The following is a 22,603-nucleotide window of genomic DNA, read 5'->3' on the forward strand; positions in this document are numbered from 1 at the left end:
CTTTTAAATAACCTTTTCACTGTTTGCACCATATATATTTGTCTTTGCACTGCTCTGAACTTCCATATCAATGTATTTTGCACCATGCTTTTCTCCCACAATGTTTACTGCTGCACTTTAAAGGTGTTTACAGCACAAGTATGAACTATAATAACTACTGTAATTAATTATGAGAGGATTGTGAAAGAAAAAAAGGAGATATACAATATTTAGACCATTTTGGGAGGCTGGTTAGTCCCTTATCTCCTTATCAGAAGAGGCAAAATTCTTTGCCTCCTGTATGGATCTGATTGTATTTCCTCTCATTGCAGCTCTTTTGTCCCATATTTCACTCCTATGTATTATTTCAGCTTGGATTTAATCCCTATACATAGTTGTTCTTTGGCACGGCGGTTGCTCCTGCGCCTGAAAGCCTTATGACTTGACTTAGGTTTGACAGTCATAAAAAAAGAAAAAACTATTAATATCTTATTAATATCTAATATGTACTCAGGAGTGAAAGCAAGCAAGTATGGAAGTTACAGACGGCAGCAGTTCTCATAGAACACTTGCTGCTAAGATATCTGAATAAAACAATATTTGTTTTTCCTTTTAAAATGTAACTTTATCTCACATTTCCTCATCACACGCCAGGTCTCTCATTATGCTGAGATTTATAGTGTACATCGAAATATCTGCTTTCCAAAAATGATTAAAAGGAAATATACACCTGAATTTATTTACTGTGGAACAGTAAAGGGTGTTTCTATTCTATTCTTTTCTATTCTATTCTATTATATTATATTTCATTCTATTTTATTTCACTCTATTCTATTCGATTCTATTTTATTGTATTTCATTATGTTCTCTTGTATTTCATTCTATTCTATTATATTCTATTTCATTCTATTCTATTTCATTCTATTCTATTCTATTGCATTCTATTCTATTATATTTCCCTCTATTCTATTCTATTCTATTCTATTCTATTCTATTCTATTCTATTCTATTCTATTTCATTCTATTCTATTTTATTCTATTCTACTTCATTCTATTCTATTCTACGAACCAGTTTAAATCTCTGTCTAGTTTTTTTTCTAAGTGAAATACCTATTTCTGTTTATAATGGAAAGAAAATGTGGACTTTTTTAACTTTCGAGAAAATAAAAACTGGAATGCAGCTGTTTCTTACATGCTAAGGCAAATTGACAGTATTTAAATATAGTTGTAAGTCATTATTTAGTTGTATTTTTGTATATTTAGTATATAATTAAACTCCTGAACTACAACATTTAGTGATGGAATGCATTTGATTAGAAACAATTCTTTTAAACTCAGCTTGAGACATGACTCAAACTTTGGGTAAAAGACTTTAGACCTGAATTGGACTTACTGAAATTAGTTGCAACACCTTTTGGTAAAAGAGATTAAAGGCTTTTTAATCATCTTAGTATTTATTTCTTTGAGTTTAAGTTGATTAAAGTGGAACAAATATTTTGTATTATTTGCAGAAACTTTTGCAAATAAATTTGTATTGTATTGTGTTCTCTAAATGTAAGATATGATAAACAAATGAACATATCATTTTCTATCAACAGGTCATGGACACTCTGTCAAAGCTTTCTTATACAGCAGTGGCTCAGCAAGGAGGATTCAAGTAAGTTTTATATATATATATATATATATATATATATATATATATATATATATATATATATATATATATATATATATATATATTTATGTCAGTATTCAAAAGACCTTCTACTTGCACATCTATTTTATTTCCATTCGCTGCCACCTCCACCTCCTCCTTCCCTCCTTACGGAAACTGCAGTGAAATTTACAGCCTGGAGTTACCCATAAATTTCCATTTCGATTCAATATAAGAACTGAAAAAAAAGAATAAAAATATTATTCTAAATAACCAACTTGTTTATTTAACATTTCCTGAGGAGTAAGCAATACAAAAAAAACCCTAACTGCTTTGTTTTCCTCCAGAAAGGTAGAAAAAAACTAAGAGCCAGACAGACCATTAATCAGACCATAAAAACCTATTTATGTTGATTTAAATTTTTACAAATTCATCTCTGTTCAGATTTTATGAAAGCATATATGTTTTGCTAAAGCTTAAATACATTTATAGGTAAAAAAACGCCACTTTTCGACCCTCAATAGATGAGTAAAGTCCTGCTGCTTTTACCTTCCTTCCAGGCCATTTCCAATGGAGGAGAGCCTGAAAGACGAGGAGATTTACAACAACCTCCAGGACTTGATTGAGTGAGTGTAAAGGCTCCTCTCTGTAAGCCCGTTAGCTGTTGATAGAGTGTTTATTTTATTTAGATGCATGGGCAGTTTGACTTTCTCACCATCTTTTTTTGTTAGACGCCAAGGCTGAAGCCTTGGTGGAGTTTCCCTCTTACTGTCAGAGAAATCAAATTAGTAATTTGTCATGTTTTTGCTAAAATTCTTCTGTACAAACCATATTAAGATTCTAGTTGGGAGCTTTTTGCAGAGTGTATTTATATTTTTTTTCCTGCCACATCAGTGTTACAGATCAGTATGTATGAATCCTGAGCTGTCCTGTTAAAGGGTTAAAGATTATTCCTTCATACCTGCATGCTGGTATGATATGAAGTTATGATAAACAGCTGAGCTTTAGAAAAATAAACTTTTTGCTATATTTACAAATATAGCAATTTTTTAATTTTATTCACACAGCTTATATAAGTACAAGGTACCCTACTTGTGATAGATGTTTTGCATGATCAGACCTGTTAATGTTTGTGCATGCATGTGTGTATGTGATAGCGAGAATGTTCCTGAGGATGAAGACGACTTGTATGCAGCGGTATACGGGCTAGAAGACGAGTATGCTGGTGGCGAGATCTATGAAGACCTTATGAAGACTGAGCAGCATGCACCATTGGTACAGCAATGAGTCAGACAAACACACACATGCACCCACACATGAGCACTGGTATGAAAACTTCATATTGGGTTTATCACTAGTGTACATCAACATCAGAGTAACTTTAAACACTGACAGCTCTAAAGTGCTTATTTGTTATTTAACTTCCACGTAGGGAATGTGTTGATTATTTTTTTTGCAGATGTGAAAAGAAAGTACATTCTAACAGGTAAAGTGTTTTACCACTGTTACTGAGTGGGCTTTTTCTGTTGTTTCTTTTTATTTTTTTTTGTTAACCAGAAATCAACTTCCTGGAAGCTTTTCATCTACTGACACTGTGTTTTGTGTGCTTTTTCATTGTGAATCCGAAACCAGGGCCATTTACGTAGATTATGTCCCCTGACACTCAGCAGGTCTTCCTCTTGCAGAAGTGCCACTTCAACGAAGGGACACTACAAAAGAGGCATCCATGATGCTATTAAAAAATAAAATCTGATTATTAAAGCATTCATGACAGGTCCCTTCATAGTGATTATTGTTTAAAAGCCACAGGCTGCCACTAGGTGGAAATGTGTTGATTTTAAAGTGAAGAGTAAAAAATTGGGATCTCAAATAGATATTACAACTTGCTATCTTGCTACGACATCAGTTATTAAAACTTGTGAGATTTGATTCATAGGAACAGAAAGTGCATTCAAACCCCCACCCCACAACACAGACAGACACACATATCAATGGCAATCCCTATGGAAACTTTGCTCTGTTTTTCCATTCATTTGCATAGCCTAACCAAGATCCTAACCATTACCAATACATCCCTCACTCTATCCTAACCTCAATCCATACCTTAACCCCAAACATAACCCCTAACCTAAAAAAATTACTTTTCCTCATCTAAACCAGTCTTTAGTCCTCACAAAGTAGGACAATCATTGGAATTTGGCAGCAAACTGTCCACACAAAGTAGCACATTTGTGTGCGGGTGCACGCAGACACACACAAACCCAGCATTACCGCAGCAACACTTGTATCTAAACTTAAAATACACAAATTATCAATACCATATATTTTCTGAAGGCGTTACGGTAGTTACTATATTAATGCTTATATCTCTACCTCTATATTTCCATAGAAAGACCATTTTTATTCATGGAGCTATTTGAACTAACATTGCAGGATTCTATCAATGTATTTCAAGGCTAAGAGGTAGCATAGTGCTTAGAACGGGGGCACTTGTGTCTGATACATGCACTATATTGTCCAAAGTGTATGTCTGTCTGTATGTACATGAAGTTCGATGCCATCCTGCTCTTAATCTACAGGGTTCAGTTTGTTGATGGACTCTTTTCTCACAGTAGCAGCTTTTAACTATTCTGTAAATGTCTTCCAAAAGTCTAAGGGGAGAACTGCATTCTTCCCACTAATTCATCCCTAAAAAGTTCTTTAGAGTTTAGGTCAGAACTCTGTGCAGACCTGTCAAGTTTTTCCTTACCAAACTGTATTCTTATGCAGCCATGGAAGGGGATTCAAATTCCCTGATATGACTAATCCGATACGTTTGGCTATATATATTCTACTCGATTATCCATTGCCTTCTTGTTTTAGGATCCAAAAGTGATAAAGTTTGTTTGTTATGTATCAAAATGTAAAGACCACCAGAATTCGTTTGTGTGATAAATGTTGATTTAATTGTTTAATCACTTGCAAACTGTTTGGAGTTTTTTTCCCCTCTATATACCCAATAGAAAGTTACATTTCTCTATCACTTGGTGTCATTCAAACAGCGTTTTCTCTTGTGTGTCTTTCTAGAAACAGGCGGAAGTTGATGTTCGTAGCTGCTGTCTTTCAGAGATTAAACAGACAGAAGAGAGATACACAGAGACTCTGGAGTCCATCGAGAAGGTGCTGCACCAACGTATTTATTAAGTTACTTAATAATATCACACATTGAAACAATCACATTATTATTTTTTAATTGTTATGATAATTCTTCATGTCACACTGTCACACTATCGTCAGTCATTAAATGATTAATCTATGTGGTTTTAATTTAAGTATATAATTATTTTGAATTATAAGCAAAAAATGTGAAGCATGGCAAAATAAAATTTTAGTGATGGTTTTATGAAATTTCTTTTTTAGTACTTCCTGAATCCATTAAAGAAATTCTTCTCTGAGGCCGAAATTGACAAAGTTTTTGTCAACATTCCTGTAAGTCAAATTATATATATATATTTTTTTTTACCTCTTAACCAAATAATATGAAAACAATACCCCCTTTTTTAAATGCTCATTGCTTTTTTTCTCCAATGCAGGATTTGGTAAAAGTTCACAAAAGCCTCATGGCCGAACTGCAAGACTCCATCCTCAACAAAAACGCCCTTAATCTCTACCAAATCTTTATCAGCTATAAGGACAGGTACTAAACAAGTCTGACACAAAGATAAAAAAAAAAAATTGGTTTGATTATTAGTTCTTTAGTGGGTGTTAAATGAAGATTCTTAAAAATTCTGAACTGTAGTGATGTGTCCGGTTATACCTCTCACATTCATTAACCACAAAGTTCAGTGAGTTTTACTTAAGGTTTATGTGATGATAAAATTAGAAAAGTGTGACATGGGTTTTTGCTTAAGTTCACCTATCATCGCACCCTACATCTCTTTTTGAAACCACTCTGCATCACTTCTGCCTTATATCTCACTCATCTAGGCATATCTGCAAGCAAGAAATTGCTGTTATTTCTTCAGAACTCAAGTTCAGCCATACCAGGTTGAGCGTATTTATGAATAGTTAATAAGGCCTTTCTGTGTCATAAATCTGTTAGATTTGTATAGATTTTTAAAATAGCTTTTATGTATTTCATCATGGCCTTTGCTATATGTTTAGAGTTGCATTACTCAACAAAAAACTCTGCTTCATGTTTAAGTTCTGGAACCTTCTATGATCTAACCCCGGAGATTCCTAGAACTGAAACCTAGAATATTTTCCAGACACTTAAGTGCCATCCTTTAAAAGTAACCATAGGCCTTCTTGCTGCTTTTTCAATTTATGCTCCTTTTTGCTTACCTGTAAGTTTGTTTTGGTATATTTTCAGTGAAATTTTACTCTTTTAACTCAGATGTTTAGCCTTACTCATGGTCCTCTGTTTGCATACTATTGTTCCCTTAAAGAAAAATCTCTGAGGCGTTCACGTAACAGCTCAAAAGAGGTTGAATCACACAAGGATTTAGTTGATTTACTAATTAGAAACCCCTTAAAAAACGAAATTTGTTGCATCGTAATTTATTTAGTAGTAACAGCGTAAAAATTACTGACTTATTTATAAAAACACTTTAAGGCCAATTATCAATGTATTTTAAAGGTAATCCATATAAACTATCCCACTATTTATTTCATTGTTTGTAATTATAGTATGAAATAAAGACAATTTACTGTAAAAGTAGGATTTCTGTGTCAAAGCACATAGATCTCTGGTGGTTTTCAGGAAGTTTTGGATGCTTTACAATAGTGTCTTTAGTAAATCATCCTTTCTTTCTGATTTTATAGACTTCTCATATATGGGATATACTGCAGTCGGGTGGAGATCGCCATCGCTGTCTTAGACCTTATCTGCAAAGAGAAAGAGGATGTTCGCCTGAAACTAGAGGTGATTTTACTTTTGAAGACCAGTTTTATGAAACTCCTTATGCTCCATGTACTGTACACTAAGCACCATTTATTAACCTGTACTGCCCCCTGATGTGTATTTTCTGCATTACACATACACTGGCTTTTTTTGTTTATCAGGAGGAACAAATCTGAAAAAAAAGATAAACCCTGTTTAGTCTTGTAAAATGAAATTACTCCTGAAAAGAACAGACTTACAAACGTAAACATATACAGCATCTGTCACTGTGCAGCTTGGGCTAAACCAATGTAAATGTTTGTTTTGTGTAATTTTGTAGGAATGCTCCAAAAGGGCCAACAATGGGAAGTTCACCCTGAGGGACCTGTTGGTTGTTCCAATGCAAAGAGTTCTGAAGTACCATCTATTGCTACAGGTAGGCCGGTCTAAAGCACTGATTTGAAGAATTATTAATATAAAAATGGCTGATTTTAAATTTTAAGTATTATTGTGGCCATATTTTTTCAGCTGTTTGGTGTTATACACTTCATTCTCACTATATGCTTTTCCCATTTCAGGTTACTACTTTGTTAACACATTAAGTTACAGCTCAACACTTTGAACTAGAATGACCCCCAACAATAGATCTGTTTTAATCTTAAATGGTGGAATACAAACATTTTATTCTGTATCTTTCTTGCTGTTGATATAACAGTCTGAATTTTGGGTTAAATCAGTGTTTTGTAAAAAAAACAAAACAAAACCTTTGCTCTATGAAACTGTTGACTATGCTTGAAGTCACCAGTACCGGTAAGTAAATATCTATTTCAGAACTGCTAGTAAATGTTTTCTAAATATTATCAATTGCCACTGAATAAATTTTATTGTAATCTAATTTAATTTAAACAAAAAACGGTAGTGTTTCAATTCTCGCTATTTGCACTTGGCTGAAGTTATAAAAGTTTTGTCAAGTTTATTTCAGGTGGTAAAATACTTTTGTTTAAGCATCTAAATAAGCACTAGAGGGCGACATCCTCCACTGTAATTTTCCATTTTGCCATATGACGAAAAATAGTATTTCATAATTACTTTACCATTGAATTGTGATCTTGCAGACCAAAGTTTTGTTATTTCCCTAAAACTTTAACATCGAAAAAAAAAGATTTAAGGGAAAAAGTTCCTGTTATATGACCTAACTGAAAATTATTATACATACATTTCTAAATGATATAATCTATGTTGAAATTTGAGAAACTCCTATTGCGCTCACTTATAAAAATTGAAGATGTTTTTTGTGTATTCTCTCTCCAATGCTCATATTCTCTCCACTATTTGACACCATCTCCTCTGGTTTATATAAATCTAAGGTCAGATTACAGATGGCGGAACAGAAAAGGGCAATACCTAAAGAAAGGTTTTAAATCTTTGTGGAGGGTAAAGGCTTTCATGGTAAATGACGTTGATGCAGAGAGTTTATAGCCATTGCTTTGGGAGAAAATGTGTGATGCTGAGGATGAGGAAAATAAAGGCTAACGACAAAAAGCAAGGCGATATGCTTTTTATATTTGTTCATTACATGTAACAATATTAGAAGAGTTGGCTCTCCTTAAATCAGACCTTAAATTATTCTTACCCCCCTTTAATATTTTTATGTATAATAGACCTACAGAGTATATAATAGTGAAAAATGATATATTATCATGATTATTTTCTGTTATAAATAAATAATCACTGTAAACACAATATTGATAGCTTGTGTGATTAACAGGCAGCATATGCCACTTTAGAAATAACAACTTGGCCTCAATATAAGGCAATACTGTGTTGGAAGGTTCGTGTGGAAACAAGCTTCTTCCATTATACTTGGTTTGCATGACAACTGTCATGTGCTAATTAAAGAAAATGGAAATAATTGGCTGTGATGCCACATTAATAGTCACATACCCACTGTGAACCTTCCATTGTATCCAACTATAGGTGGAATATTCTATTATGCTTTCAAAAGGTGGCAGCATTTCATGTAGCAAAAATAAATCTCTATTTCATATTTTTTAGGCCTATGTAACTTTTTCTTACATTCATGGCAAGCTAGGAAACAGTGTGTCACAGCTTTAAGTTTTCTAGGTTTTGAAAACTGAGCCTCCACAGAGTGTAGGGAGGTAAGCCAAACCTTGCAGGAACTTTTCTTTGAAAAAAAAAAAAAACATGATGCAAAGAAAAACACAATTCATGCAACAAAATCTTTTAAAAGAGTGATTATACCTTTTTCTCACAAGGGCTTGGAGCAGTGGCAGCTCCATAGACATATCCTTACGTAGACATATCTCTGCAGGAGCTAAAGATGGGCTAAGCATAGAACTGAGGATGCAATGAAGTATTCTTTACGCACACGGATGTAAACAAAAGCAAGAGTGTACTCGGTACTCTTAAATCTGCAAAAGTTAACAATAAGGTATATCATGAACATATTGTGTGTAGTATAGTATATAAACTATTAAAATACATTCACTGTGTTTTGTTTCCCCAGACCTGTGAAAACAAACACAGTGAATTCATTGTGAATCCATCAGCAACATCTGGTGAATTAAATAATAATAAGTGTAGAATTACTTTAAATAATTAGTGAAATTACATGTTCTGAATAATTAAATTTACAGTAATTCACAGAAATTGACAGTTTAGTTTAGTTTATTTTCACGAGAGTGAAATACACAATAATAGTTTGTTTTAATAGTACGAATATGAAATAAGGTTACCAAAAGCTGTCAAGGGGCTTAAAAAGTGTTACTCTCCATATAAATGTGTAAATCTTGTGCAGCTACATAATTAGATATAAAAACACAAATATGACCATTTAGGACTTATATTTATTATGGAAAGCTCTCCGCAACAGTTGAATTTCCCCCCACATGATATTTTAAAGTTAAATCAAAGTTTAGAACGCATTGAATTTTATTAAAAAAATAGAAATACTTTGAAATTACAGGAGTGGAAATCATATATGAAATAATGCAAAAAATTGTATAAAACACATTTTCATAAATTTTAACTATTTTCTATTTTCAAAGAACAGTAATTTGGATTGCACAGTTGCACCACATATTTTGACAATCTCAATTATTGAAATAAATTACAAAATAATAAATGCTTTCTTAAAAAAATTCTCAGTGATTGCAACTATAAAGGAGGTACTACTGATATATACTTTTATAAATTTAAATGTTGTTTTTTTTTTAAAACTGCTTATGTTTTGTGAGGAAAGAATTACAATAACCACATGTTTCAGAATATTAACTGATAAAGATTATTAATCTAACCCTTGTTGAGGATGCTATGGGGGGCTGAATTTTACAGGGCTAGCTTTAACCCCTCCTGGCGTCGCCACCAGCTGCAAACATGCCCTTCTGAAGTTGAGATGTCATGACAGACCGGTCAGCCAATCAGACGCGAACTGTGAGAGAGACTCCGCAGAATTATTTTAGAGATGGATTTTCTTATAAAAGACTTTAATGCGTTTTGATCTTCCTTAGATAACTCCTTTTGGAGCAAAAAAACAGAATTCATACTCATACTTTAAGACTTCCCCTGTGTGGATGAGAAGTTTATTTCTTTATACTAGTTTAAAAAAGCACATTTTGAGGCGAGTTAAAGAGGTAAAATGTCTGATAAAATGTCTTTAATGTTTGGCCATAAAACCAAATTAATATTATTATGAACTTCTGTTTTATGATGACAGCTTCCATCAAACATTTGCACACAACTAGTGTAGCAAAAATATAATAATTTTATTTTTTCTCTACCGATATATACTATTTTAATAAGAAAAAGAAGAACAAGTTAAATGTCCAATGATAATTTAATCACTTCTTTTTCCCATGAAAAAACGGATTTAAAATAGCCCTGAACTGTAGATGTGTCTGCAGACAATATTATTAGTCGTGTTTAAATAAACTTAAGCTCAGTGTTATGAAATAATCAATCAGTGCTGATTAACTTGCAATGTAAAGTAATAAACATGAAAACTTTTTTTATTGAACTGGACTAAATCAGATAATCTGTTATTAAAACACAAAATTAGGTGCATTCATTCTACAGTAGAGAAACTACTGCCTGAAATGAGTAAGCCTTCACTGTTCTGTGTACAGCTACCTTAACTTACTACCTTAAGTGCTCTGAAATCAGTTACCGTAATTCATAAGAGCCAAGTCTTTCGAAAGAAAATCAGGACCCTGGAAGGATTTTAAATGTATTTGCTCCTGTAATTGCATTCATCTGGAAAAGGTTCAGCTAAGAGATGTTGGTTATCATTTCTTTCTCTGTCAGGAACTTGTGAAACACACTCATGATGCTGCAGATAAGACCAACCTGAAAATTGCTCTGGATGCCATGAAGGCAAGTGTCTGTTTTGAACGGTTTATAATCACAGATATGAAACAGGTTCTTATTTTGTCAAGTATTTTGTTGCACTAGAATCTTATCAGACACTTGTTTTTTAAGTCATGCAATTCAACACATTTAACTCAGACAAGTTATTTCTATATTTACATGATCAGTTGTGTTAACCTGTGGCAGTTGCTAGACATTGATTCAGTGAAATGTTGTTTTTTGTGTGTGTGTTCCCCACAGGATCTTGCTATGTATGTCAATGAAGTCAAGAGAGATAATGAGACTCTGCGGGAGATTGACCAGTATCAGAGATCTATTGAAAACCTGGTAAACTAAAGAAACTTTTAATGGAACTGTCACTTGATATTTTGTATTGTTTTGTGTGGGATTTTTCTTTGATAGTCTAAACCAGGCACCCCCAAAGTGGGACCTCGAGGGCCGCTGTCCTGCAGGTTTTAGAGGTTTCCCTGCTCCAGCACAGATGATTTACATTGATAGTTGATTAACAGGCTTTTGCTGAACTGCAATCATCAGAATCAGCTGTGCTAAAGCAGAGAAACCTCTAAAACCTGCAGGACAGCGGCCCTCGAGGACCGACTTTTGGGATGCCTGGTCCAAACTCAAATACCTGTATAAATGTTTATGACCTTTCCATACTTAACTCTGAAGCAACAGGTAACCCAGTTTTTTTATTACCATTATCTGGTGATTTAAGCTTTTTGATTTTGGTTCTTTTTCAAAATTATCTTAAAAATGTACATTTATAAGCTAAAACAACAGATTTTAGTGCAGTTAGCTTTTCTAAGATTGTGATGCATCTGTAATTTTTGGAATTTACGGGAAAGTATTGGTAGATGCAGGTTTATATTGCCTAAATGTTGAGATTTTAGGCATATAGAGTTCTCAAGAGAAATCAGTATCAGCTTTATTAGTTTTACAAATTAGTGCTTTAAAAAGACCACAAAATGTCTGATCAAGGTATTTCTGGGATAATCTTAATATGGTTTCTTATTTTCAGCAACAAAAGCCACTCCAACAGTTACAGTACTTGATAATAATTGAACATCATTGATCTCACAATGGAGGAATTCACTTCAGCATTTCACCCATCCCCTTGGGGAGCTGAGGGCTGCCACTGTGGCGCCCTGGGAGCAGTGTAGGGTTAAGGGACTTGCTCAGAGACCCAGAGTGAAGGCTGTGGGGATCGAACTGGGTACTTGCAACCTTCTCAGAGCACAAGCACACTGCTCTAACCACTAGGCCAACACTCCCCATAAAATGTAAAATAAAAATACTCATAATATAGTAAAAAAGTTGACCAAAATACAGACTTTTTGATCCTCATCAGTCATAAAATAAACTCAATAAGTATTGTATGTGTAGAGACAGAGCCAGTGATCAAAAAGCATTTAATATCAGCTGCAGACACTTTCCCACCATGATGAAATAATATACATCCATAAATCATACATAGTTAGGGCATAGAACATATCCCATAGACCAAAAAACATCAAACTTAACCCTTTTCTACATATAGTATACTAAAAAAGATCTGGTATCATTTGTGGTGTAGCCAGCAATGTCTGTGTGCAAGCATTTCAAACATTATTTATGGATTACGGAGTTTTAGATGATGCGTGCAAAGGAAAGACCCCTCAGTAATGGTAAGGCAATATAGTAATGGTGTAGAGGATCTTCGCCTACTGGTGCATTTCTGAATGTAACTTTTGGCTACAGGTAAAACATTCTTTACACAAATCTTCAGTGTGTCCCAAAAAGTGTATCAACGCCAACAGACCAGGCATAGTCACACATCATTATGTATATATCATTATGCTTGAATGTTAAAGAGCCACTGATTAGACATTCTTCTGGCAAATAGCAGATATGGATTTCTCTGTGTCTGACATTTATATTATAATATTAACTGATTCCAGTTTTGTATTCTAAGACAGATTCACAGAAAAGTCAACAGTAAAGTGAGCAGCTGTAAGAATATAGTAATTCAAGTGTCAAAGTATATTCCCAAAATACATCAGTGCCTAACTCCTGTGTATTTTTCTTGCAGAATCAGCCACTCGTGAGTTTTGGTCGACCAAAAGGAGACGGGGAGGTGCGCTTAATCTCCACTGTTGACAAGAGGAAACAGGACAGGTTAGTCTGTTTCAGCATTGCTGTCCTGCAGCGTGAAGCAAATTCTTAGACAGTTTAATTGCTTTTTAAAATTTTGATGAGTGAATAAGATTAAGGAACAGCTAATTATTAGTAAAATAAGGGATATTTTTTATAGTATAGGATAAAGATAGAAAAATGTAATACTGTTTTTTTGTTTTATAGGCATTTATTTTTATTCGATGTAGCAGCCATTATTTGCAAGCGAAGGGGAGACAACTATGAGATGAAGGATATACTGGATCTTAACTACTTCAAAGTCACAAACAATCCCACATCTGACAGAGAAGGCAAAAAGGTCAGTGGAATGGAAAAGGAAGCTCACCCCACAATTGTTCTTGCATTGCAAAATTGAGCTTCAGCTTTTGAAGTTCCGTATTCATAGAGGCTTTAAAGTGATTACATTTGCCTTGCTGCACATTAAAGAAGAGAAAATACTTCTTCTTCCTGACCTTATACCTCCCCATATATATATATATATATATATATATATATATATATATATATATATATATATATATATATATATATATATATATATATATATATATATATATATATATATATATATATATTTGACATGTTTCCCTGCTTAAATACACCTGACTTAGATGATTGAAGGTCAGCAAAAGTTTGTAATTCAGCCATCAATGGAAATCAGCGCTTAAACAGGGAAATCCTTGTTTTTAGTTTGATAAAAAGGTTTGCTGCTTGTTTTTTTTTAAATTGATGGATTAACAATAATCAGTGGGACATTCAAAGTTTGGATGATTTATTTGAACCCCCTCCTATGCACTTGACAGTTCTTAACTGTTTTATCTCTGAGCTGTGTGATCCTTGGGCTTCATGATGAACGAATGTGTTCTCCTTCTAACCTCTGAGAAACAGCTTAGATTTAACAATTTTAATATTAAATACACTATTTGACTCTGTTTACTAATGGGATATTTTAGAAGGCAATTGGTTGCACTTGATTTGGTTTGGGGGCGTAGTGCATAGGGGATTGTACCGTTTTTGTAAATGGAAAATAAATACTAAGTATAATTTTCCCTCCACTATAAATGTTTGTCTTATTACATCAAATCTCAAAAATAAAGATAGAAGGTTGTAACTATATTGGGACTAACTGTAAAAAAAAGCTGAAAGAGTTGCATAACAGCACTCATGGGTTTTAGCCAAATTTCCTTTTTTGCCTTGTGGAAACATTCACGGGCCATATTGTAGTGTCAGAGACTTGCTGATGTTGTGTTGATAGATGCCCACAGATGGTGTCTTCTCACTCTGCTGCTGATTGCTAACATGAAAGCGACAGCTTGCCAAAATATGATGTGCTTTTCATGAACGGCAGCCTATTATCATCATCATTTACTCCAATGAGCCATTGTGAGATGTGAGTTGGTGTGTGGTTTGTTCAGTACAGTGATTGGTATTTAACATGTCATGGCTTTGATGTGCTTTTCAGGATAATTTCATTCTTGTGTGTATTTTTTATTTGCCAATATTTTGAAATTAAACATAAGTGTAGTTTTACTCTATGCCCCTTTTCACCATGTAGCAGTGTGCATTCTATACATCCTTTTAATTGCACAAAGGAACACTAAAGCACATGTAGAGTTGTTTGGGTGTAATTTTAACCAATACCTGGAAGCTTACGGCGTGATGTGTGTTTACTCCTCCACGGCTGCTTAATTGTATGCGTCAGCTTTTTGTTAAATAAAACTTTAACTCTTAAGTGGGATTCTAGAGAGCATCAGACATTCATCTATGATTTAAGACCCTGCAGAGCTCTAAAAGACTTAGGACATTGCAGGTCAGCTTAATGACTGTTGGGCAAACTCTACTACTTTTTTCATTACTGGATATTACACAACCAGCTGAAGCAGATCACTGAGAAAAGCAAGGACATTGAAATAAAAATAGATAAGTCTGATGTGCTACAGTGGAACTTCTGAGAGGTCAATAAATTAAAGAAAATATTTCTTTCCTGAAATTGTTTTATGCCCCAATTTATCTTAGTAGCTATAACTCTTGTATCACTGGAAGATAATATACTTGCAGATAATCATTATGAGTGTATACTTTTAGAAGGAATTTGTTTTTTTTTTAAAGCTGTGAACCCCTTCAGTGCTCTCTAAGCTAAGCTCTGGTTAAACTCATATTATAGTTGCAGCTGTCTTGATGTTGAACAAATTCAGCTGCTAACGCATTTCCCCTGTGCTGCCAGTGACCCAACTGCCTGTAACACCAGAGAGGATTGCTGACAGCTTTATGTCAGGAACCTGCCACTTACTTGCCCTTTATGCCTACCTTGTCGTTATTAGAACTGTATGCCTGGCATGGTTATAACTTTAAGGGTGGCCTAGATTGATTCATATTTATTGAGATTCCTGAATATTTTATCAATGTATTTATTATTAATCCTTCTCTTTGGAGCAATGTGAATAATTATATTTCTATTTAGCTGAAAAATCAAGAAACTGAATAGCTGTCTGCTACAATACATTTTACCGAACAGTAACTGTAAAAAGAGCTATAACCTTTTGCTAAACACGGTTATACATCATTTGCAAAATATATATTTTTTAAATTATACATCACTTTCCTTCTGCATTAAAATGAGGTTATACACTATTTTGTGCTGCTCTTTCATAAACCAAAAAAAAAAGAGTTGCAGTTTATAGCTGTCACATATCAACGTGTGAAAAAGTTTCATTTAGGGGTTATGCATACATCTGCAGGTTACTGTAAGTTGTCTATATAATGTGATCTTTACTTTTTTGAGGCTTTATTTTGCACCAAAAATTGCTTTTTTATTTTCTTTTGTTTTTGACTACAACTCAAATGAAAGAAATAACTAATACACATTAATCATTTTGTCAACATTGGCAAAAATGTTGAATTTTATTTATTTTTATTTTTTTAAAGCAAAAGCCCTCACATAAAAGAGGGTTATTGCCTGCAAATGCTTTTGGAGTTTCTGACTGGCTTTTTCAGCTCGACGTTCTCATCACCAGACAATTTATCTCCCAGCTTAAAATGTTTTGTTAAAAATAATTGGACTATTTCAATTTTCATTTCTCTTCAGTTAGGGCCTGTCACAGCTGCATCTAGACTTGCACCTGTTCTCTGGGATTTGAAAATTAGTTGAAAATTAGAACCTACAATAATACCATATCAACTTGCTGTGTGAGACAAATGAAACATGGAAGGGACACCATTACCTAGATCATACACAAGTAGCTTAAGAGGATTTTACTTCTGTTTTCTATTCTTCTTTCATATCTACAGTGGTGCTACGGCTTCTTCGTCACACATCAGCAGGGCCATACAGGCTTCGAGTTCTTCTTTAAGACCAGAGAGCTGAAGAAGAAGTGGTTGGATCAGTTTGAAATGGCAATGTAAGTAGACAAAGGCCAAACATTATAAGAGGTAATATCTAAGGAGGAAATTTGTTCTTTTACCATTCTAGATTGTGTAGTAATATAGTGGAATCGATTTATTTAACCACATAGGGTTTGTAGCGAGACTGTGTAACAGAAACTATGCACAGAATCAAATGAAGGGTATAAATATTGAAAAAAGAAAAATAATGCTCTAGTTTGGTACATCTTCAAAGAATTAGAAGTATTAATTCAAGTTATGCACTTCCGTACTGTCCCTGAGTTTATTAGTGTGTAACATCAGTCAGACCCAGAGGCAGCAGCTCAAACAACCGGTGTCCCAGCTTTGCACAGTCCCTCTGAGTGCTGCATACTCTCTTAAGCCAGCAAGTTCTGAACAGGTTCTTCGGGGATTGAGGAGGGTGGGGCTTTTTAGGTGTTGATGACCCTCTGTAGTGCCTTCTTGTGTGCTGTGGTGCAGCTTGTGAACTATAAAGATATGCAGCACACTCAGTGGAGCAGCAGTAGACAGTCAGCTACTGCCACCTTACACTAGGTTGAGCCCTCTTCACATTTCTATGGTGTTAGAGCTCAATTGGAGGTCTGCATCCATGTGCTGACCCAGGAACATAATGCTGGCTACCCTCCAAACATTGCCCAATAACGGTGATAGGCTGCAGGACAAAGTTGCTCCCCCGGAAGGCAACAATCACCTCTTTAGTCAACAATCGATTTGCACGAAAAGGTCAGTGTAAGCCTGCCTATACCTAGAATTTATTTACTCTTGTTTGCAACTGTGTTGTTTCTGTGGGAGAGAGCTGTTGACTCTTTCATGTGTGCTGTTTGATCAGGTCTTGGCTGTAACAAGCACACATGGCTGACAAAAGTACAAAAATACACAGATAGTTTACATAGCTATGTGTTGATATAAAGTGAGCTTCAGGGCTACTGTAAACTAACTCTGTGGTGATAATTCTGCAGTCCAGTGCTCTGTGGAGATAAACAGTTTTATTTGTGTTGTTCTGTAACATTTGAAGAAGTTTTTTGCTAGAAATCCTCTTTTTCCTCTTTTGTTGATTGGAAAATACTCTCTTTTATACCTTATAATTGACTTGAATGTGTTTTACCATTCTTCCCCACAAACATTTAAAACTTCGACCCTAATAAATACGTACATAAAAGTGAAATATTTTTTTTAAGTTCTGAAGGGATTTGCCTTAATGTAAATTGCACAGAACTACAAGCCCAACTGAGAGTTGCCCAAAACATAATGTGTGTTTGATAGAGTTTACAAAAAACATGTTTCTTCTCTCTAGGCTCTTAGCTGTTTTCTCAGCTGGGTTTTAGTCAGAAATAAGCTATATGGGCTTATGTGCATTGGGTAATGACACCAGAAGTTCCAATTCTGGATGTGAAAATTGTGCAAAACAAAGAAGATGTGACTTCCTTAAGGGAGCACTTTGGTCTCTAGATTGTTTGCTCAGCTCTGAAAGGGTTTCTGTTTATTTTCATCGTTTTGTTGCTCCTTCTATATTTCAGCCCATACAGAACAACATGTATCTCCACTCATATACTTAGGATTATGTTTTCCTAAGTATGCTGTTTTTCTACTTTGTAACAACACTTAAAAAATACATACTAAAAACAATATAGATGCTTATTAGTTCTGATAGAAATGTACCAATTTGGCTATGTCAAATACAAAGTAAGTCAATGAACAGATGTAACAAATGCTGCTGCAACATTCCTTTTTGTAAGATGCAGAGGAAAAGTGTTTGCTACCTTAAAGTCTTCTTCTTTAACTAAATATCAGAACTAAATGTTTTATGTTTTCATGAAAAAAAAAAAAAATATATATATATATATATATATATATATATATATAGTTTTTATTAAGAGAGAAAAAGCAATACAAAATAATCTTGCTCCATGAGAATTAATCATCCCTAAACTTATTAAATGGTTGTGCCACATTCAGGCAAATATTTGACATTAAATGCAATATGTTTTGGATCCTTTTGATGGAATTCTGGCAGGATAGCTTTAGTCTTTTCATATTTGCAGGGTTTTTCAACGTTTTTGGCCCTCTTCCCCAAGTATCCTAAATAGATTTAATTCCAGACTTTGACTAGGCCACTCCAATTTGTTTTTCTGCTTTTTGTTTTATAGCCATACATATGTGGAATTGCAGGTTTGTTGCGGAGAATTCTTGTGCACAAACTATGTGTGCTTGAATCAAGGTCACAATCTATGTCTGGATCTTCTCCTTTTTTTTAGCTAGTTAGTTGAATTAGATCTTTCATTTACCGGAAGTTATTGAAGTCTTAAAGAAGAAAATCAGCTCCAGATCATTACAGTACTTGTCTTCTTGTAGGAGTGTTGTAGTGGTGTCTAAAATGCTGTTGGATGATTGGATACAAAAATAAAAAGTTTTTGTTGATGTGTAGAGATGTGCACACCCCTCTTTTGTATTAACAGCCCACAGTCTTGGATAGATTGGATGTGATTGAAAATGTTTGTTTCTGTTTAAATGTAAAGCAGGTGTAATTGTCCTTATTAGTTAGCTGGGGATTTCACCTTGTATCGCTCCTTTTTGGTACCTCAGTTTCTATCATATAGATAAATCATGAAAACTGACCTAAACTGTGGGATTTCCAACCTTACAACAGGTTAAAGTGTTTTGTATATCTGATTTCTTTACATTTAAGGATACCACTTGAAAGCTGGTCTGACAATAAAATTGCTGCTAATTTCCAGTCCAAACCTTGGTTGGTCCCATATACATACTTTACTACTGGTGAAAGTACATATAAAAGGCTAACAAGTGTCAGATTTACCTATATAATGAAAATCATTCATATTAGTAGAACTTTGGCAAACACTTAAAAAAAAAAGCTTTTTTTTGTCTTCAAATACTCTATAATACATACAATGTCATATATGGGAATTTAACTTTATTCCCGTCAACACAGAGGGGTTAGAGTTTGCCATACCAGCCTATTTGTAGTAAACAATCATTTTCTTTTTTTGTGTGTGTTTTTTGTTTTTAGCTCAAATATCCGACCAGAAAAGGCCAACCATAACTCCCACCAGTTCCGGATGCACACATTTGAAAGAATCACTTCATGTATTTACTGTCACCTATTGCTCAGGTAAGATTTAGCCACCTCAACAAAACTGATATGATTAATTTTGGACACAAAGGTAGGATTCTGATATACCTAAGTGTACTAAATGCTCAGTCTGGAAGCTATGATTAAATTTTGTTCTAGAGTTAATATGTTTAAAGCAAAGCAGGAAGATAATGACATTTTACAGCTCAGTTTTCTAAATAGCTAAAATCCAAATGAAGTATCTACTTTCATAGAGACCTTTAGCTGTCTCTATCCAGAGCTCACCAGTCCAGCTTCTTACTCTTCTTGAGAGCTGAGGGAGTTTTTAGTGTTATTTATTTTATCTTGACAATGTCATAGAAGGCCAGAAATCTCTAAATGTTAAACTGTTTCTTTGCATCATATATATGCAGTTTTGTTTTTAACTCTCTGCAGGGGCATCTTTAACCAGGGTTATGTGTGTCAAAAATGTGGTCTTGGGGCTCATAAAGAGTGTCTAGGTCGACTGGGAGTCTGTGGGAGAACAGGTGAGATGCAGCACGAAATCAACAGTTATACTTTTATTCAAATTTCACACATGCATATATGGTGAACAGTTATTGTCAGACCTGATAAAGATATATATAGAAGTCTTCAAATAATTATAGAAAAATGTTTTTGTAGAGCCCCAAAGACTAAAATATATATTTTTTTATAGTTTTTACGGCACTACTGGCTCATTTTTTTGACAGTAGGCTGACAGGAAAGGGGGCATGAGACATGCAGCAAAGGATCGCAGGCCAGATTCGAACCATGTCGAGGACTAAGGCCTCTGTACATGGGTTTTGCACACTAACCACTGCTCCACCTGCACACCCCAAAGACTAAACTTTAATAGTAGTTCTACAAAAGTGAGCTTTGGATGATATGTTTACCTGCCTTAATGTTTGATATACACTCAAAAAAGAAAATGCTGCTCCAAATGGAATTTATTGCGTTATCTGGTAACAAGTAATTCTATTAAGTTTGCCCAACTTAATTAATTTATTTAACTTATAAACTCAATAATTTTATTTGATTTAATTACTTTTTACTAATTGAAGCAATTTATTTCAGTTAGAGCCGTATTTTCATTTTATTGGGTGATTTTTCAGCAGGGCTGCTTAGTGCCGCAGTGGGTAGCTAGAAGGTTCCTTGTTCGATTCCCGGCCAGGGGTCTTTCTGCATGGAGTTTGCATGTTCTCCCTGAGCATGTGTGGGTTCTCTCTGGGTACTCTGGCTTCCTCCCGCAGTCCAAAAACATAACTGTTAGGTTAATTGGCTTCTCTAAATTCTCATTAGGTGTGAGCGTGTGTGCGAATGGTTGTTTGTCCCATTTGTCTCTGTATTGCCCTGAGATGGACTGGCGACCAGTCTAGGGTGTACCCCACCTCACACCCGTAGACAGCTGGAGATAGACACCAGCACCCCTTCTGACCCCGCTTAGATAAGCATGACTGAAAATGGATGGATTTTCCAGCATCAGTATCACATTATTATTTTAGCATTTGTAAATTTAACTCAGGGCCAGGGGAATAACATAACAAAACCCCTTGCTTGGCTGTTTGTTTTCAATTTGAAATCATTGCTCTCAGTGTAGATTGAAGGAAGTATCTATTTTCTTTAAGACAGTTCCTGATGTAAGAAGATCTGTCACAACTGAGTGTTATTGTTCTCGTGCCTTTCCAAGTTTCAAGAGTAACTATGAGAAATGAATTATTCTGGCTGCAAATACAGTACATAAAGTTGCTTAAAATAGCAATTTACTTGTAGTTATTTCCTGTCTTCACCTCTTCCTTCTTTAAATAGCAAATTCTGTTGTCTTACCTGTTTTAATAAGCAGCTACAGTAAGACAGAGGATGTTACTTTGACTCTAGTTAACAGCAGGCTTATGCTGGTAGAACATTTCCTATGGCTATTTCCTGACACATGATGATAAATATACAGGTGGTTTACTGGAATGATAAGTGTGTTATTTTTCTTATTTGAACAGCATCAAAGATAAAAAGGTACAATGTTGACTGTATAGTCATTTGACCAGTTGTCCTGTGTTGAAAGTCTGTTTCTCTGTATCCCGTTTTGAAGAGTGCCTTAGAGAAAGTGGCAGAGTCATATCATTTTTATAGCCCAGGGAATTAAGAAGTTAAGGACTTGTAGTTAAAAGTTCCTAGACTTTGTGTCATCAAAACATTTTTACAGCAAAAATTTGACATTTGTCAGGAATTGTTAGCGATGCCTCTAAATATGGAGCAGTGATCTTTTGTGTTGTCATATATATAATATTTATTTATATTAATGCTGCGTTTAGCTTAATGTCTGTGTCACCAGATCGGTGCTTTTAGGTACATTACCCTCCAGCTAAAGCCAGCTCAAGAATCTGAAAAGCTTCTCTTTTTCACAACCACTGTGGTTTTTATGCATTCAGAGGCATGATAAGGGGCCAGCAAAGGTTGACAGTTGAGGTTGGGTGTCAAGAAGCCACCATATTCTAATATTGTATTCCACTCACTGTGTCTGTTTCTCACCTGCCTGCAGATCCTGTCAAGCTGAGGCCCAAGGTAAGACCCGGTCTGTTTCTCTTCTTCAGCTTAAGACATCTTAGCTAACGTAACAATTCAGGCATGAAACAGCAGCTGCACTACTATTTCTGTCTGTGGTTAGAAAGGTAATCAACGCTTTTGTTTTTAATATCAACAAAGCTTTATGTGACCTTGCTATTACAGTTATAACTTCCCTGTTTACTCAAGGATGAAGCTGATATGTGGAGTTTAAATTATAGGAGTTTTTTTTATTGGCTACAACTTTTCTTTTGCTTTAAAGTTTTCTACCTTCCAGACCTTTAAGCATAAAAAGAAAATCAATTAAAATTATCATCTTAGGGACTAGAAATCAACCCTTTAAAATATACCTGGTCAGGATATAGCAGACTTTTTGTGCAGAGGAAGCTTGATTAATGAGCTGTATGAATGTATGAATATTTATATAGGGATAAATGTTTTATGTGATGTGCCTCACCTGTCTGTTGCAATAAAGCATTGG

The 22,603-nt window shown here is 34.6% G+C and overlaps 1 protein-coding gene across 3 annotated transcripts in view; it reads left to right on the plus strand.

Annotated features, from left to right (window-relative positions):
• Window positions 1-22,603, plus strand: part of LOC119787163 (guanine nucleotide exchange factor VAV3-like) — a 66,545-nt gene that overhangs the window by 16,525 nt on the left and 27,417 nt on the right. For all 3 annotated transcript variants that reach the window (XM_038290809.1, XM_038290810.1, XM_038290811.1), the window contains exons 3-18: window positions 1,578-1,636; window positions 2,194-2,259; window positions 2,791-2,908; window positions 4,700-4,792; window positions 5,033-5,101; window positions 5,206-5,309; window positions 6,437-6,536; window positions 6,835-6,930; window positions 10,818-10,886; window positions 11,121-11,207; window positions 12,949-13,034; window positions 13,218-13,350; window positions 16,341-16,450; window positions 19,483-19,584; window positions 19,981-20,072; window positions 22,100-22,122. In XM_038290809.1, the coding sequence (XP_038146737.1) occupies window positions 1,578-1,636; window positions 2,194-2,259; window positions 2,791-2,908; window positions 4,700-4,792; window positions 5,033-5,101; window positions 5,206-5,309; window positions 6,437-6,536; window positions 6,835-6,930; window positions 10,818-10,886; window positions 11,121-11,207; window positions 12,949-13,034; window positions 13,218-13,350; window positions 16,341-16,450; window positions 19,483-19,584; window positions 19,981-20,072; window positions 22,100-22,122 (1,407 nt within the window). The remainder of the gene's footprint in view (window positions 1-1,577; window positions 1,637-2,193; window positions 2,260-2,790; window positions 2,909-4,699; window positions 4,793-5,032; window positions 5,102-5,205; window positions 5,310-6,436; window positions 6,537-6,834; window positions 6,931-10,817; window positions 10,887-11,120; window positions 11,208-12,948; window positions 13,035-13,217; window positions 13,351-16,340; window positions 16,451-19,482; window positions 19,585-19,980; window positions 20,073-22,099; window positions 22,123-22,603) is intronic.

The sequence above is a fragment of the Cyprinodon tularosa genome, unplaced genomic scaffold (assembly GCF_016077235.1).
Source record: "Cyprinodon tularosa strain WSP-4 unplaced genomic scaffold, ASM1607723v1 ctg29, whole genome shotgun sequence".
Lineage (NCBI taxonomy): Eukaryota > Metazoa > Chordata > Actinopteri > Cyprinodontiformes > Cyprinodontidae > Cyprinodon > Cyprinodon tularosa.